Source organism: Nycticebus coucang, chromosome 3, assembly GCF_027406575.1.
Source record: "Nycticebus coucang isolate mNycCou1 chromosome 3, mNycCou1.pri, whole genome shotgun sequence".
NCBI lineage: Eukaryota > Metazoa > Chordata > Mammalia > Primates > Lorisidae > Nycticebus > Nycticebus coucang.
In genome coordinates, this window is record NC_069782.1 from 5040907 (window position 1) to 5053707 (window position 12801).

Here is a 12801-nt window from a genome sequence, read left to right on the forward strand (position 1 = left end):
AGGCTACAGGCACCTCGCAGCCACCAGGCCTTAACCCATACCTGGAAAGGGACAGCAGGACAGGAAGGACTCCAGGGTTTCCCTCCTACTCTTTTATTCGTTTTTTTTAACCAGAAACATCTCTGCACTTTAAAGTAAAAAAGTCACACTCTACCATAAAATTATAGTTAAAAGGACCTTAGGCAACATGCAGAAAACTTCAAACACTAACTACACACTGTTTTCAAATACATAATTACTTTTCGAGACTATAAAAACAGGTGCAGAAACTGTATACGCCAACTTGAGGACGCAGGCTGCTCCTGGGAAGAGACGGGGGCAGGGGGCGGGCATGTGGTACGGGGACAGGGGCAGGGACAGGGGCAGGGACGGGGCAGGGGCTTCTATCGTGTGTCATGTTTTATTTACCAAAAAGAAGGATCTGAGGCCAATACGGCAAAATATTTATGCAACTTTTGGGCTTGGTGGGATGCAGATCGTAAACTAATTTCCAGTTCTCACACTACTGTTTTCACACATGCCATCCGGAAACCTCCTTTCCCTGTACCTGAAGGATATTTTGGGCAGGTCTCATAGCTTGTGATGTCACCTTTTCATTTATTATTTTTTAAATTTCTGAATATTACCGAGGTGCAACTGTTTTGGTTACATGAACTGCTTTTGTGCAATTTGAGTCAACGTTACAGGTGTGCCCCTCACCCGGATAGTGTGCGCTATGGACGCCAGATGAGAATTTGTCCTCCCCCAACACACCTGCCTTCCCTAGGGTTTTACTAGCGAATGTGCAAGTGAGAGCTGATCAATTAGCTCCCTTAACAGTGAGCACGTGTGGTGTTTGTTTTTCCATACTTGTGAAACTCTGCAGCCCCAGCTCCAGGTCTACTCAAGTTGTTACGGAAGGTGTTAATTCCTCGTTTGTTCCGTTTTTGTTTGTTTTTATGGCTGTCCTACTCTTATTCTAAGACTCGGGTGTGTCCCTAGCTCTGCAAAACAAAAACTGCAACAAAAAATAGCCCAGCATTGCAGCAGGTGCCGGTGATCCCATCTATTCTGGAGGCTGAGGCAAGAGAATCGCCTACGCCCAAGAGCTGGAGGTTGCTGAGAGCTGTGATGCCACAGCACTCTACGGAGAGCAATAAAAGTGAGACTCTGTCTCTAAAAAAAAAAGAAAAGAAAAACTGTATCTCCAATCAGAGCCAGAATTATTAAAGAACTCTTGAAAATCAGTAAGAAAAAAAAGACAACTCAGAGCAAAAGTGAGCAAAAGACTTGAATTAAACCTTCTTTGTTATGAAAAAAACACTAAAAAAAAACCACAAAAAGGCCATGTTGCAGAACACCCCAAGGTGACGCCCCAGTAAGGTGATTATGAAGCACTGGGCGGAGGTTCCTAGAGGAGATCATTAGAGCCACCAAGTCCAGGCTGCTCACAAACCAGATTTCCGTTTTGCAAGGGATCCCGGCGCAAAGTTCTGCTGAAAGTGTTTTAGCTTCGATGTCATCTCTGCCATACCCCCCACCCTCAAAAGCCTGGGCAGCACCTTCAGGGCAATGCAGTTACACAGGAATGCCTGGTGGGCTGGGGAAACCCCTTCATTCACTCACTCACGTTACTCACAAAATAGTTACTGAGCACCTACTACAGGACAGACCCTGCCTAGGTGCTGGATATGACATGGATGAGAGAGGTCCTTTTAGTGCAGAGACAGATGGGGTGGCAGTGAGTGCAAGAGGAAGAACAAAGTGACCCGACACATCCCGCCAGGGAATGGAGATGGCTCCTGTTCATACATTTGATGTCCCTCCATCTGCATCTAACAGCTCCTGGGTGAATAACCCACAGCTGTCAGCCTGTGCAGAGGCCCTGAACACACACAGCAAGCAAGTCCCAGAGGCCTTCAACAGACTAGCACGGGGCACCGCAGGGCCCCTTGGAGAAGGAAGGAGCGAGACGCAGCCACAGAGCCAGGTGGTTGAGTGCCTGGCCCTGAGGACAGGTGGGGAGCCTGGCACACCTCTCCCGCCCCTACCACGGCCAGCCCTGCGGACTGAGCACAGCCACGTCACCCAGGGTGGAGGAGGAGTCCACAGAGAATGGAAGGAAACTACTGCTGTGTTGAGGCGCCAGGCTGAGCGAGGACAGAAAGGTATGTTGTCACAGTCCCGTAGTCTAGAAGTCTGAGACCCCTCTCCTGGGCTGTGGATGTTGCCTCCTGGTGTGCTCCCACAGACATCGTGTGTGTGTGTGTGTGTGTGTGTGTGTGTGTGTGTGTGTCTCTTAACCCTAACTTCTTACGAGGACCCCAATCCTACTGGACGAGGGCCCCCCATATGACCTCATTTAACTCAATTATCTCTTTGAGGTCCTGTCCCCAAATACGGTGTTGTTCCCAACCCCCTTGAGATTTGAGTCATTCCTTTTAATGACTGAAATAATGTAAATTGAGCCCCTTTGTTGCTTGTGGGTGTTAACCGCTGGCTTCCCACCCAGCACCACGTGTTCTCATGGCAATCACTAACTGCTGGTAGCTGTCCTTTTGTCAAGCAGGAGCAGACAAGTCCAGGGTCACGAGGAGAACCTGTGAGTTTGCCCTGCAGAAGGAATGGATACTCCCTTAAGGAAGCTGCATGTAGCAGCTGACCCCACAAGTCTGGTTATTCACGATGTTTTCTGGGGCTAAAAACAACACAGACTTCCTCTTTGGTTCCCAGTGAGGCTCCCCTCCCTGAAGCCCTCCACCTCACAGACGCTCCCCACTTCATCCTTTGTGCAGGTGTGGCTGAGAGACTTTACTCTTCCGTCTTCTCACTTAAGACAGACTGAATAAACCTTTCTCTGTCTCTACCCACCGATGTCGCAATGTTTAGCTTTAGCTGCACATGCCTGAATTGGGGGTTCAACAACACGGTCACATTCCAAGGCACGGAGGTTCGGAATTCAACACATGAATTTGGGGGATGCAATTCAGTCCATAACAGAGACCGGCTGTGGTGGCTTGTGGCCCGATGCTGGGCCTGGGGTGACTCTCCCAAGTGGCTAAGGATAAGGCAGTTGGCCACCCACATCACCAGACGTCACTTTGCTCACTGATGGGGACCACAGGGCCTGCTCAGGGCTTTGTCATGGTCAAGACCTCCGTCTCCTTCATGCAGAAAGAGGCAGAGAAAGGCAGGGCAGGCACTCAAGGGTGGCAGGTGACTGTGGATGACGGCCTGATACAGGGCTGTGAATATGGACAAGGAAGGGTCTGGCCTCTGCAAGGAGAGGGGCTGCCTATGAATTAGCAGCAGGCAGCAGCCACCCCCATGACACTGCAAAGACAGAAACCTGGCCGCTGCTTCCTCCCAAGGAGAGGGACGACTGGTGACCCACGCTGGGCAACCTCCACACAGCCAAATCCAGAGGTGAGTTCTCTGTCCACATCCTGCTCACTCCTCCTGGAGACACCCTTCCCCCACCTCTCCTGAGGGCAGCACTCCTCTGACACACCCTTCCTGTGGCTGACCCCACCCGACTCCTTCATCTTCCCAACCGCTGACGGCTGACAGCCCAGGGCCCAGTGCTCAGACCTCTTCTCCACTTGAGAGGCACAGATGCCTCTGGAAGGCCAAAGAGCTGAATGCTTTCATCAGTGTCATTCCCGGCATCCCGGGCTCCAGCGCCACGTGATCACATGGATCACCATCACACTGTGTCGGTTTAACAACATCATTCACACGATCAGGCAAGACAATTTGATGTTCTGCTAATATCTGCATATTCTCTTCCATGTTTCTTTTTTTCAGTCAAACAAAGTATCATGTCAAACCATTTGACATACAAGAGATTTCAGAACTGTTTTCTCAAGTACTTAATGAGACAGAACAGCAGCTACTCCAGGATAAAAAGACTGCCTGAGCCAAAGTAAGCATCCTGTTGCACTTTACAGATAACAAAACTGATGTAGCAGGACCCGCTAACAATCACAGCAACTTCAGGGTAAGGGCTGCATCTGCTGGGGCTAACTGAAGAGGGGACCAAAATGATGTGCCTTGAGAGGGGGAGGATTCCTGCTTTCAGGGTGCCCCCCGTCATTCTACTCCGTGGAAAGTCCTGGCATTGTTTACAGACAACCACGGCTGAGATGTAGGTGCAAATTTAGAGCCTGTACTGTGATCCTGAGGACCAGTTCCAGAGCCACACTGCTAAATATAAGGCTCAAGGACGCACTGTGTCAAGTGATTGGATGGGAGAAACTATAGGTGCATGCAAAAGAATCAGAAGTAAAATGTAAGTGAATGTAAAACACTCACATTTGTTTCTGAAAATATTAGAAAATACTTGCTCCAGCTAAAGCACCGGTTTGAGGGACTGCTTCAGTAAAGGAGCAGCGTCACCCAAAGCTCAATCTTCAGAGACAAGCATCCAAAAAGGTAAGTTGCTAACTGACCGCACTTAACAAGGGAGAAAAACCAACAGCCCAGGTGAAGCTTCACCATCAACAGCATCCATTCAGAGACACCAGCCAAAGATCGCCGTGCTCTAGCCCTCTTTGGGGCAGGGCCCGCCCTCGTTTTGACTTTTGAACCAACTAAATACTTTATACCTCAAGAACTGAAAGTATTATATGAAATTAAATTTAAAGTTATTAAATGGCAAAGTATACGACAAAACTGAACACAGACACATACAATCTCATTGTACATCTAACTGATGACACGACAGAGCCCTCGAAAAGAAAGTCATTAACTTGGGGACTTCTGAGCATCAGACGCCAACCATATATCCTTAGTGGATGTATTTTACAGACAATAAGTAACGGCCAAGAAATCTGGTGCTTAGCACACGCATAGTGGATACAGGTATTGGAATGGTAATTCTGAAACCGTTCCCGTTGATTAACAGATAGAATAAATAGCAAATATATTTTTGGAACCAGGTTCTCACTACGGATTAGGATACAGAATGGTGAAAGACAAGGAAGATGCTTATTCCAGTGTTGAATTGGCATCAGAGGTATCATGGGAACTCATGTTTTTTTTTTTTTAAAAAGAAAGGTATTTCCTAGCTCTCTTGACTAAAAGAGCCTAGAAGCAATGACACCCTGTAGAAACAAGGACCCATCCTGCCCAGATTCTGGTGTCTAATTACCATTTCCCTTTTTAAATAAAAGACTCTATCAGTCCATAAGGATGTTAAAAAAAAATGGGAAAGGGAGAGGGAAAGCTCTTATTTACAGAAGAGCACACCAGTTAACCAAAGGGCACAGCGTGATGAACACGGAACACCACTGTTTTAAAGCGCCCAGTGCAGAACTGGTCCAGAGCACGATCAATCACTGGATCCCCAGCCAGGAGTGAGCGCTGTGAGTGAACAGGATGCTCCCCGGTCTCAAGCCTCTTCCTCCGGAGACATATATTCATGAAAAGAGGAAGAAGGACCTTCACGATGGAGAGACCATCTCAGCCAAGGAAGTGATCAAACGTTCAGCACACCGGTAACAGCACGGCTTCCTCTCAGAGTGATGTACCAGGGAGGCCACCTGAGCAGCTCGGGTACATCCTGAGAATGCCCGGCCAGAATCTAATCATGAGCAGATAATCACAAATCCAATCTCAGGATGTTCAATAGAGGCCCAGCGGCTTCGAAAATGTCATAAAAAACAGAATAAAGGACAGAGAGAGAAAGGAGAGGAAGGGGTTCCACAGACAATGGAAGCTTACAAGACTATGGCAAAAATAAAATGCAGTTGTGTCCTGGATCCAGATGAGAGGCACCCAGGCACAGCTGACCACAGAGCCACCCGAGGGCTGCTGCGAGACCCCCCCTGAGGATGCAGGTGGGGTGTCTGCCACCAGGCAGCACCTGGGAGCTCCGTGCACGGGTGAGGGACGGCAGTGCTCGGGAGCTGTGCTCTGGGTCAGGCTGCCACCCACTCATTATCTAGGAGACCTTGGTCCCTAGAGCCACTGTGAGAATTAGCCACAACAATCCAGGACAGTGCTAGGGACAGCGCGAACCTGCTACCAGTTGTTTCTCACCCATGACCTCTGCTCTCCCTGCTCCCAACCTGGGGAACCCTCTCTTCTGCACAAGCCGGGAGGCTGCCACGCCCCAGGCCAGGTCTCTTCTCCCAGCCTGCAGCGTCTCTTAAGGCCCTTACACAACTGAACGCAACGGTAACTCATCTTCCCAGATAGACTGTAAGTTCAGGAAGACGGGGACCAGGTGTTTCCCAGGTCACTGTAACCTTGGTGCTCCGCACTAAGACTCTGAACATGTGATCAATGTCTACACAGCTCATCTACCCGTCAAGCTCTGCATCAACCAGTCCTGGGACAATCACTAACCTCACCTAAACCAGTTACACAGACAATAAAATGCCTGCCCCCCAGTGAGGAATAATGTGACATGTTCACTCTCGAAGTATCTGCTGGGGACCCGCTCCCCTCCTGCCATCTCCCCTCTCTCAAGGTGGGATGAGGGGCAGGGCCAGTGGGAGTTAGCTCCCTGAGCCCACCCCATGTCCATGCTCCCCTGGGTCACAAGCACACAATAGAACAGGACCCGCCAGTGGCTCTGACAGCCACATGTGGCCTGCTGCAGTCCCAGGTAGGCAACACCCACAGGACACACAATGAAGCCACAGCCAGAGCCCAGGAGACGCCACCTGGGAGGGGTGTAGCCGTCCAGCCCGGGGCCCTCTGCAGGGGTGGGGGTGGACAGAGCCACCATGGGGACTCACCGAGGAGCTTCTGCAGCACCTGGCCATCGTATAGGTCCTCCTCCAGCTGCTTCACAATGATCCTCTCCTCCACCAGCACATCGTTGATCCAGTCCAGAAGCACCTGCAGGAAGGGGCTCACAGCCTCACTCTGCCTGCCCCACACGGATGGGGACAACGGCCAGAGCACGCACGCAGGGAGGCACACTACACAAGACCACAGTGGCCCGGAGAGCCAGGGGCAGGGGCGGGATGGGGAGATGAGCTTCACAGTCTGTAGACAGGGCGGGGCACAGGCACACTCGGCCTCTCCCCCTACCTCATCCCTGGATGGCCCAGGAATCCCCAAGGGAACCCTGGCAGGGGGCACCTTTGGTAAAACTGAGTCTCTTCCCAGCTAGGAACCTGAGCAAGGAGTAAACCCTCCCCCTCCCCACCGTGGAGGGAGTTCACCTGAGCACCGTGCTATAGGGACAGGGTCCAGTGTGTACATGTTGGTGAGACTAGCCCCTAGGGCCCCTAAGATGGTAACACAGGGCCACAGGATGTCCCCTGCCAGGCCTGTAAGTCTCAATTATCCCCAGCCTAAGTGGCAGGGAAGGGGATCCTGCACAGGTGTCCCTGTGAAGCTCAGAGCACCGACTCTCTGTAGTGCCTCACAAACACCCCTCCACGGATGGAATTCACACGCCAACTACCGTGTGCAATGCAAGGGCTTTGCGTCTATTCACAAAGTTGCACAGACATCACCATAATTAATTTTTTTTTTTTTGCGCGACAGAGTCTCACTTTGTTGCCCCCTGGTAGAGTGTCATGGTGTCATAGCCCACAGCAACCTCAGACTCTAGAGCTCAAGCGATTCTCAAGAAGACCGCCTCTACTGTGAAAACACCTATGGAAAGACAGGCCTCCCACAGAGCAATTCCGCTCAGATGTGCTTCTGACACGTCCACTCCACAAAACAGACCAGACATCAGAATAGACCCAACCAGTGGCACGGAGGCCAAGATCTTCCCACATAAACAAAGCGATAAGCCCATCTCACTGGTCCCAGTACCCTCTTGGGAATGGTAGTTTACGGCCCCTCTCAGAGATAAACCAAAGAGCACAAATACAGAATATGTGGTTCTCTGTCACTCTCTGAAACAGGTGCAACCTGCAACCTCGGCCACAAAGCAAATTTCTATGAAGTATATTCTATTTTCCTGCTAATGCAAAAATATTGAATATGACACGCCGTCCCATGAAAAATAGAAGTAAAAATAAATGAAAGGAATGTTTGGGGTAAGACTGTGCAGCCCACTGTGCTCTGGTCCAGGGACAGCACTGGCTCCCTGAGAGCTGGGCGGTGTGGGGAGAGAGAGCTGGCCTGGGAGTCTTGCCTTGTACCTGACCCCCTCGACTCCCCAGGGAGCTGCTCCCTGCCCTGCTGAGCGCTCCCCTCGACCCCCGTGCTCTCCTCTGGGGGATTCTCCCTGATGACTCCCATCACCTTCCACAGCACATCCTGGGCCCTCGCCCGGGACAACGGTGTTCCCGGCCCTCCAAGCCCTTCTGAGGCCAGCTCATGCCCTCCCACAACTTCCAAGGCCATCCCTAACCCAGAAACTCCTGGACAATCCTGCTCGGTGCTCAGTGTCTCTAACTGCTCCTTTTCTGGGGAGGAAGCAGGACCACCATCCCCCAGTTTCACCCTCTCACCCCACTGCTATCCACTTCTTGACTGGGTTCACCCCTCACCATCTTCCACTAGTGCCTGGATTCCCAAACTTCTCTCTGCCTCGGGCCTTAGCATGCGCCGTCCCTCAGCCCAGACACCCCCTCCCTCAATGACCGCACAGCCCTCGTTCCTGTGTTAGGGCTTAGTTTCTTCTGGCCACCCAGCCCATGGAGGCCTCGTGCCCCATCGTGGCTTTTGCTGAGGCCAAGTGCCCTCCTTTTTTGCCCTGTTCACATTTGCAATGGGAACACCCTCCCACCCCCCAACCCCTGCTCATTAGACTTCAAGGTCTAGGAGAGCAAGATCTATGGCCGGTCTAGCCCTAGCACCCAGCACTACTTTCTAGCACTGGCGCTCTATAAATAGGTATTGGATCAATTAATTAATTTGCTGACCACCTGCAATGTGCCAGGCTCTGGAGACCTGACAGCCAAGGCCTCTGCCTTAAGTATCTTACAGGCTGTGGTCGGGGTCAGAAAGGAGAGTAAGGCAGGACCCAGTGGAGAAGCCTGAAAAACACACCTCAGCATGTGACCAAGGGTGACACCAACAGTGGTGCGTCTTTTTGACAGACGCCCCTGATACACATTGAAAATGGCGCTTTTACCTCTGTGATCTCCAAAATGACAACCCTGATCTAATCACCAGGAAAACCTCAGACAAACCCCAACAGAGGGACAGTCTACAAAATACCTGGGAAGTTCCCCTCATAAGCAGCTAAGCTCTACCCAGACAGCGGCAGGACGGTCCCCAGGCTTCTCATCACATCAACCCCCTTTCCTGCTGCTTCTACTCAGCATGACCAGGGGCACCCGCTAAGTGCCAGGTACCACCCTGCAGACATCTGACCTGGTCTCTGTCCTAGGCAGGGAGCTGAAGGGTCGCTGAAGAGGTCATGGTGGGAAGGGCATATGTGAAGTTTGCCTATAGGAGAACACAGGTGGCCACTAGAAAGAGCTAGTCCCCACAGCCCTGGCAGTCGAGGGCCTGCCCTTAAGGACATCAACCGGCCACTTTCCTCTTGCTTCACTAGGCTCCAGCCACACTCCCTTCCTGCTATCCTTAGACACGCCAGGCAGGCGCACACCAGGGGGTGCTCCTCTGCTCAAACGCCACCTTCCTGACCACTCCACTTTAACCAGGAGGTGAAGTGTTGGGTGGGGTCTCCAAAGCACTGGAGCCACCTGAGCACACACTCACTTGACCCCACCATGTCCGACTTCCCAGCTGGACTGTGGCTCCATGTGTGTGGCCTGGAGGGTGGGGGGGCTGTCTTGTGCTCAAGGCCATATCCCCTGCAGCTAAAATAGGAATGGACTCTCGGAAGATGTTTGGGCAAACTGCAGCACCATCAAGCTAGAAACTTTCTAGAAAGGCCTCCCAGGCATGAGACATTTAGTTGCTGGGCTGTCCCGTCCAGAGCTCAGTCCTGTTAGAAAACACACAGCAGACAAAGCTTCTGCTATGAAGAAACTACAAAAATAAGTCACATCTGGGTCTCTAACCTGATCCCAGCCTAAATACAGAAATAACAAACAGAAAAGATTAAAATTGAATTCCTACACAACAGGCCACGAGGGTCAGCCTGGGAAGCAAGCTTACTCCTGGACGCCACCAGTCACCTGCCACTGCACTTCCCAGGCCATTCATCTCCATACTCATTCGCAAACCCCAAATCCTGCGGGCAAATGTCTAGGACATCATTAATCACAGTGCTGGCGCCCCACTCTATCACATCCGTCTCATGAGCTTGCTCTGACCAGAGTAAGAAATTACTTTCTCTTTAGTTCCTTCGGAATTTTAATCAAGATCTGCGCTCTCTCTCCCCCAGAGCTATGACAGTTACGTTTTAATCACTTCCAAAAGGAGTCATGGCTGAACTAGGGCTTGTCACAAGAGGCAGGAAGAGATTCAGGCTGCTGGGAGCCAGGGGGCACGGCAGGGCACCCCGGGTAGCTGCAAAAGCACCAGGTCGGCCCAGAGGGTTGTTCTCACGTGGCTAACTCTCCTTACAGAGACAAAGAAAACAGAACTGGGCTGGGGTCAGAGTGTCTGCAGGACTGGCCCCTGTTGGAGGCTTCCTCATCTTTTGCAGCTTCCAGAGGCAGAGGCCACCTGTATTCCTTGGCACATGGCCTCTTCCCCCATCTTCAGAGCCTGCAGATGGCACCTAGCTTCCATTGTCATACTGCCACCCTGACAGGCAGTCAGACCTCCCTCTGGCCCCTCATAAATGAGGACACTCGTGAACACACTGAGCCCACCCAGATCCTCCAGGATAATCTCCCATCGCAACATCATGAACTTATAACTGTATCTGAAGAGTCCCTTATGCTACTTCACAGCCATGTGGGTTCCAGGGATTTTAACATGGTCATGATTAAAGAGCTGGTCATGATTCAGCTCTCTTAGAAAGAGAGCCAGGGCCAAGTTCACTGCTGATGGCTTTATTTCTGGCAGGGGGGTGTCAGGAGCTGGGAGGGGGACCAACCCAGAATGGCAATGCTGAGGGAAGGGGAATTTGGCAGGTGCAGGGCCAGCCAGTCAGTGTTCAGCCACCCAGCCGTCTACACGAAGCCCTGGTCTCAGCTGCCCGCGGGGGAGTTGGCAGAGGGATTTACTCCTGGGCTTCTCCTGTCCTGGGTCCTCCTTTGCTCTGACCAGTCAGCCTGCTCCAGTGCCCCCAACCTGGCCCTTTGTCCAAATCTAGAATCCAGAAGAGGTGGAGCAGCTGGAGCCTCCATGGGTCCCACTGGCTTGGCCCCCAGTGCCGGAGATGCTGAGGTCCCCTGCGGAGGGCTGATGAGCACCAGCCCTTGCCCGGCTAAGACCCAAACGGCCTGAGGCCCTCAGAGGCAACGCAGCAAAGGAGGGTAGAGGGATGGCCTGCGTCAGAGAGGAACAGGACAGGGAAGTGACTTGCTCCCTTCTGACCCCAGGGCCTGCACAATGCCCAGCGCTCAGCCCAGCCCAGGCTGGGACCAACATCATTCTCACTCTGACCTTTTAGGCGTTAGGCAGAAGACACGGGACCTCTTGGCCTCCATAATCACATAAGCCAGTGCATCGTAACAAAGCTCTTTCCAAGTACCCACATATCATTGTTCTGCTGCTTTGCAGACCCCTCCTTGTGTGTCCCTTGCTTATAGGTACCCCAAGAATACCATTTTGGTGGCTAAAACGCAAGAGTACTTTCCTCACTAGTATTCTTCTATTCAAAATAACGAAGTGGATATTCAGAGAAAAAATTCTTAATAAAATAAACTAGGTAATCTAAGCTCTGAAGAAATCAGTATCTTTGAATGGGCCCTAAAACTGACATTTTCAATTTAGGTTTTGGAAAGGGCACAACTGGCAAACAGTTTTATTTATCCTAAATTAGCCCTGCGCAGTTGTTCAGCGCAGCACCAGATTCAACACAGTGGGGAAGGCGGAGAAACTTTTCAAAAAGCACTTTTAATAGAAAAACGTGCAGTTTGGGCACACGTTGTCACAAGCAGCATTTTCAAAGCCCCCCCGGGGCACCTGAGGTGGCATTTGCCACGGCCCCCTGCTCGGGAGGTGGCCTGGGGTCCACCAGGATGAGGACGTCACTGCAGCCCACAGCCTCTCCTCTTTGGGGGCACCCTTTAACGCCTGCTGTGGTTTAAGTCATATCAATCTGAACTGTAATCTGCACTTGGACCCAGAAAAACGCCACAACATAGCCCCTCCGCCAAGCGGGAGCCACACAGGAGAGAAGAGGCCCCAGCAGGCCCCAAGAGTTTCACCCCCAGTGTAAGGTGCTGTGGCAAACCACTGCGATGCTCACTCCAGCTGCCTAGCCCTGTCTGCAAGGCTCAGTGGGTTTTTTTTTATTTTTTTAGAGACAAGAGTCTCATTTTATTGCCCTGGGTATAGTGCCGTGGCATCACACAGCTCACAGCAACCTCCAACTCCCGGGCTTAGGCGATTCTCTTGCCTCAGCCTCCCGAATAGCTGGGACTAACAGTCGCCCGCCTATTTTTTTGTTGCAGTTTAGCCAGGGCCAGGTTTGAACCCGCCACCCTCGGTATACGGGGCCAGTACCTACCCACTGAGCCATAGGCACCCCCTCAGTGTGTATTTTTAAGGCCCCAGGCCAAGCTATGCCCATGGAAGGTGCTCAGTGTTGCAAGCTGGGTTCTCTCTCTAGTCCTCGTCACCCGCAGGCCTCTCCACCTTCTCACACAGCAGCATCTGTGCTCGCGAGGGCCCTGAACCCCAAGGCTAAGGCCTCACCCTAAAGAGAACACTCCAACCAAGACAGATCTATCTCCTCACCTTGACCAGCTCCTTGAACTTAGGGTCATCTTTGGAGTTGGGGTCGATCATCGTGCGTTCCTCATTCTCCTCTGC

The 12801-nt window shown here is 51.8% G+C and overlaps 1 protein-coding gene across 9 annotated transcripts in view; it reads right to left on the bottom strand.

The window, feature by feature from the left end:
• PARVB (parvin beta) overlaps window positions 1-12801 on the bottom strand; it is a 96833-nt gene that overhangs the window by 34528 nt on the left and 49504 nt on the right. For 8 of the 9 annotated variants that reach the window (XM_053584560.1, XM_053584558.1, XM_053584557.1 and 5 more), the window contains exons 3-4: window positions 12727-12797; window positions 6726-6828 (exon numbers count right to left, since the gene is read on the bottom strand). The exons of the other annotated variant lie outside the window; for it this stretch is intronic. In XM_053584560.1, the coding sequence (XP_053440535.1) occupies window positions 6726-6828; window positions 12727-12797 (174 nt within the window). The remainder of the gene's footprint in view (window positions 1-6725; window positions 6829-12726; window positions 12798-12801) is intronic. 9 annotated transcript variants of the gene reach the window in all.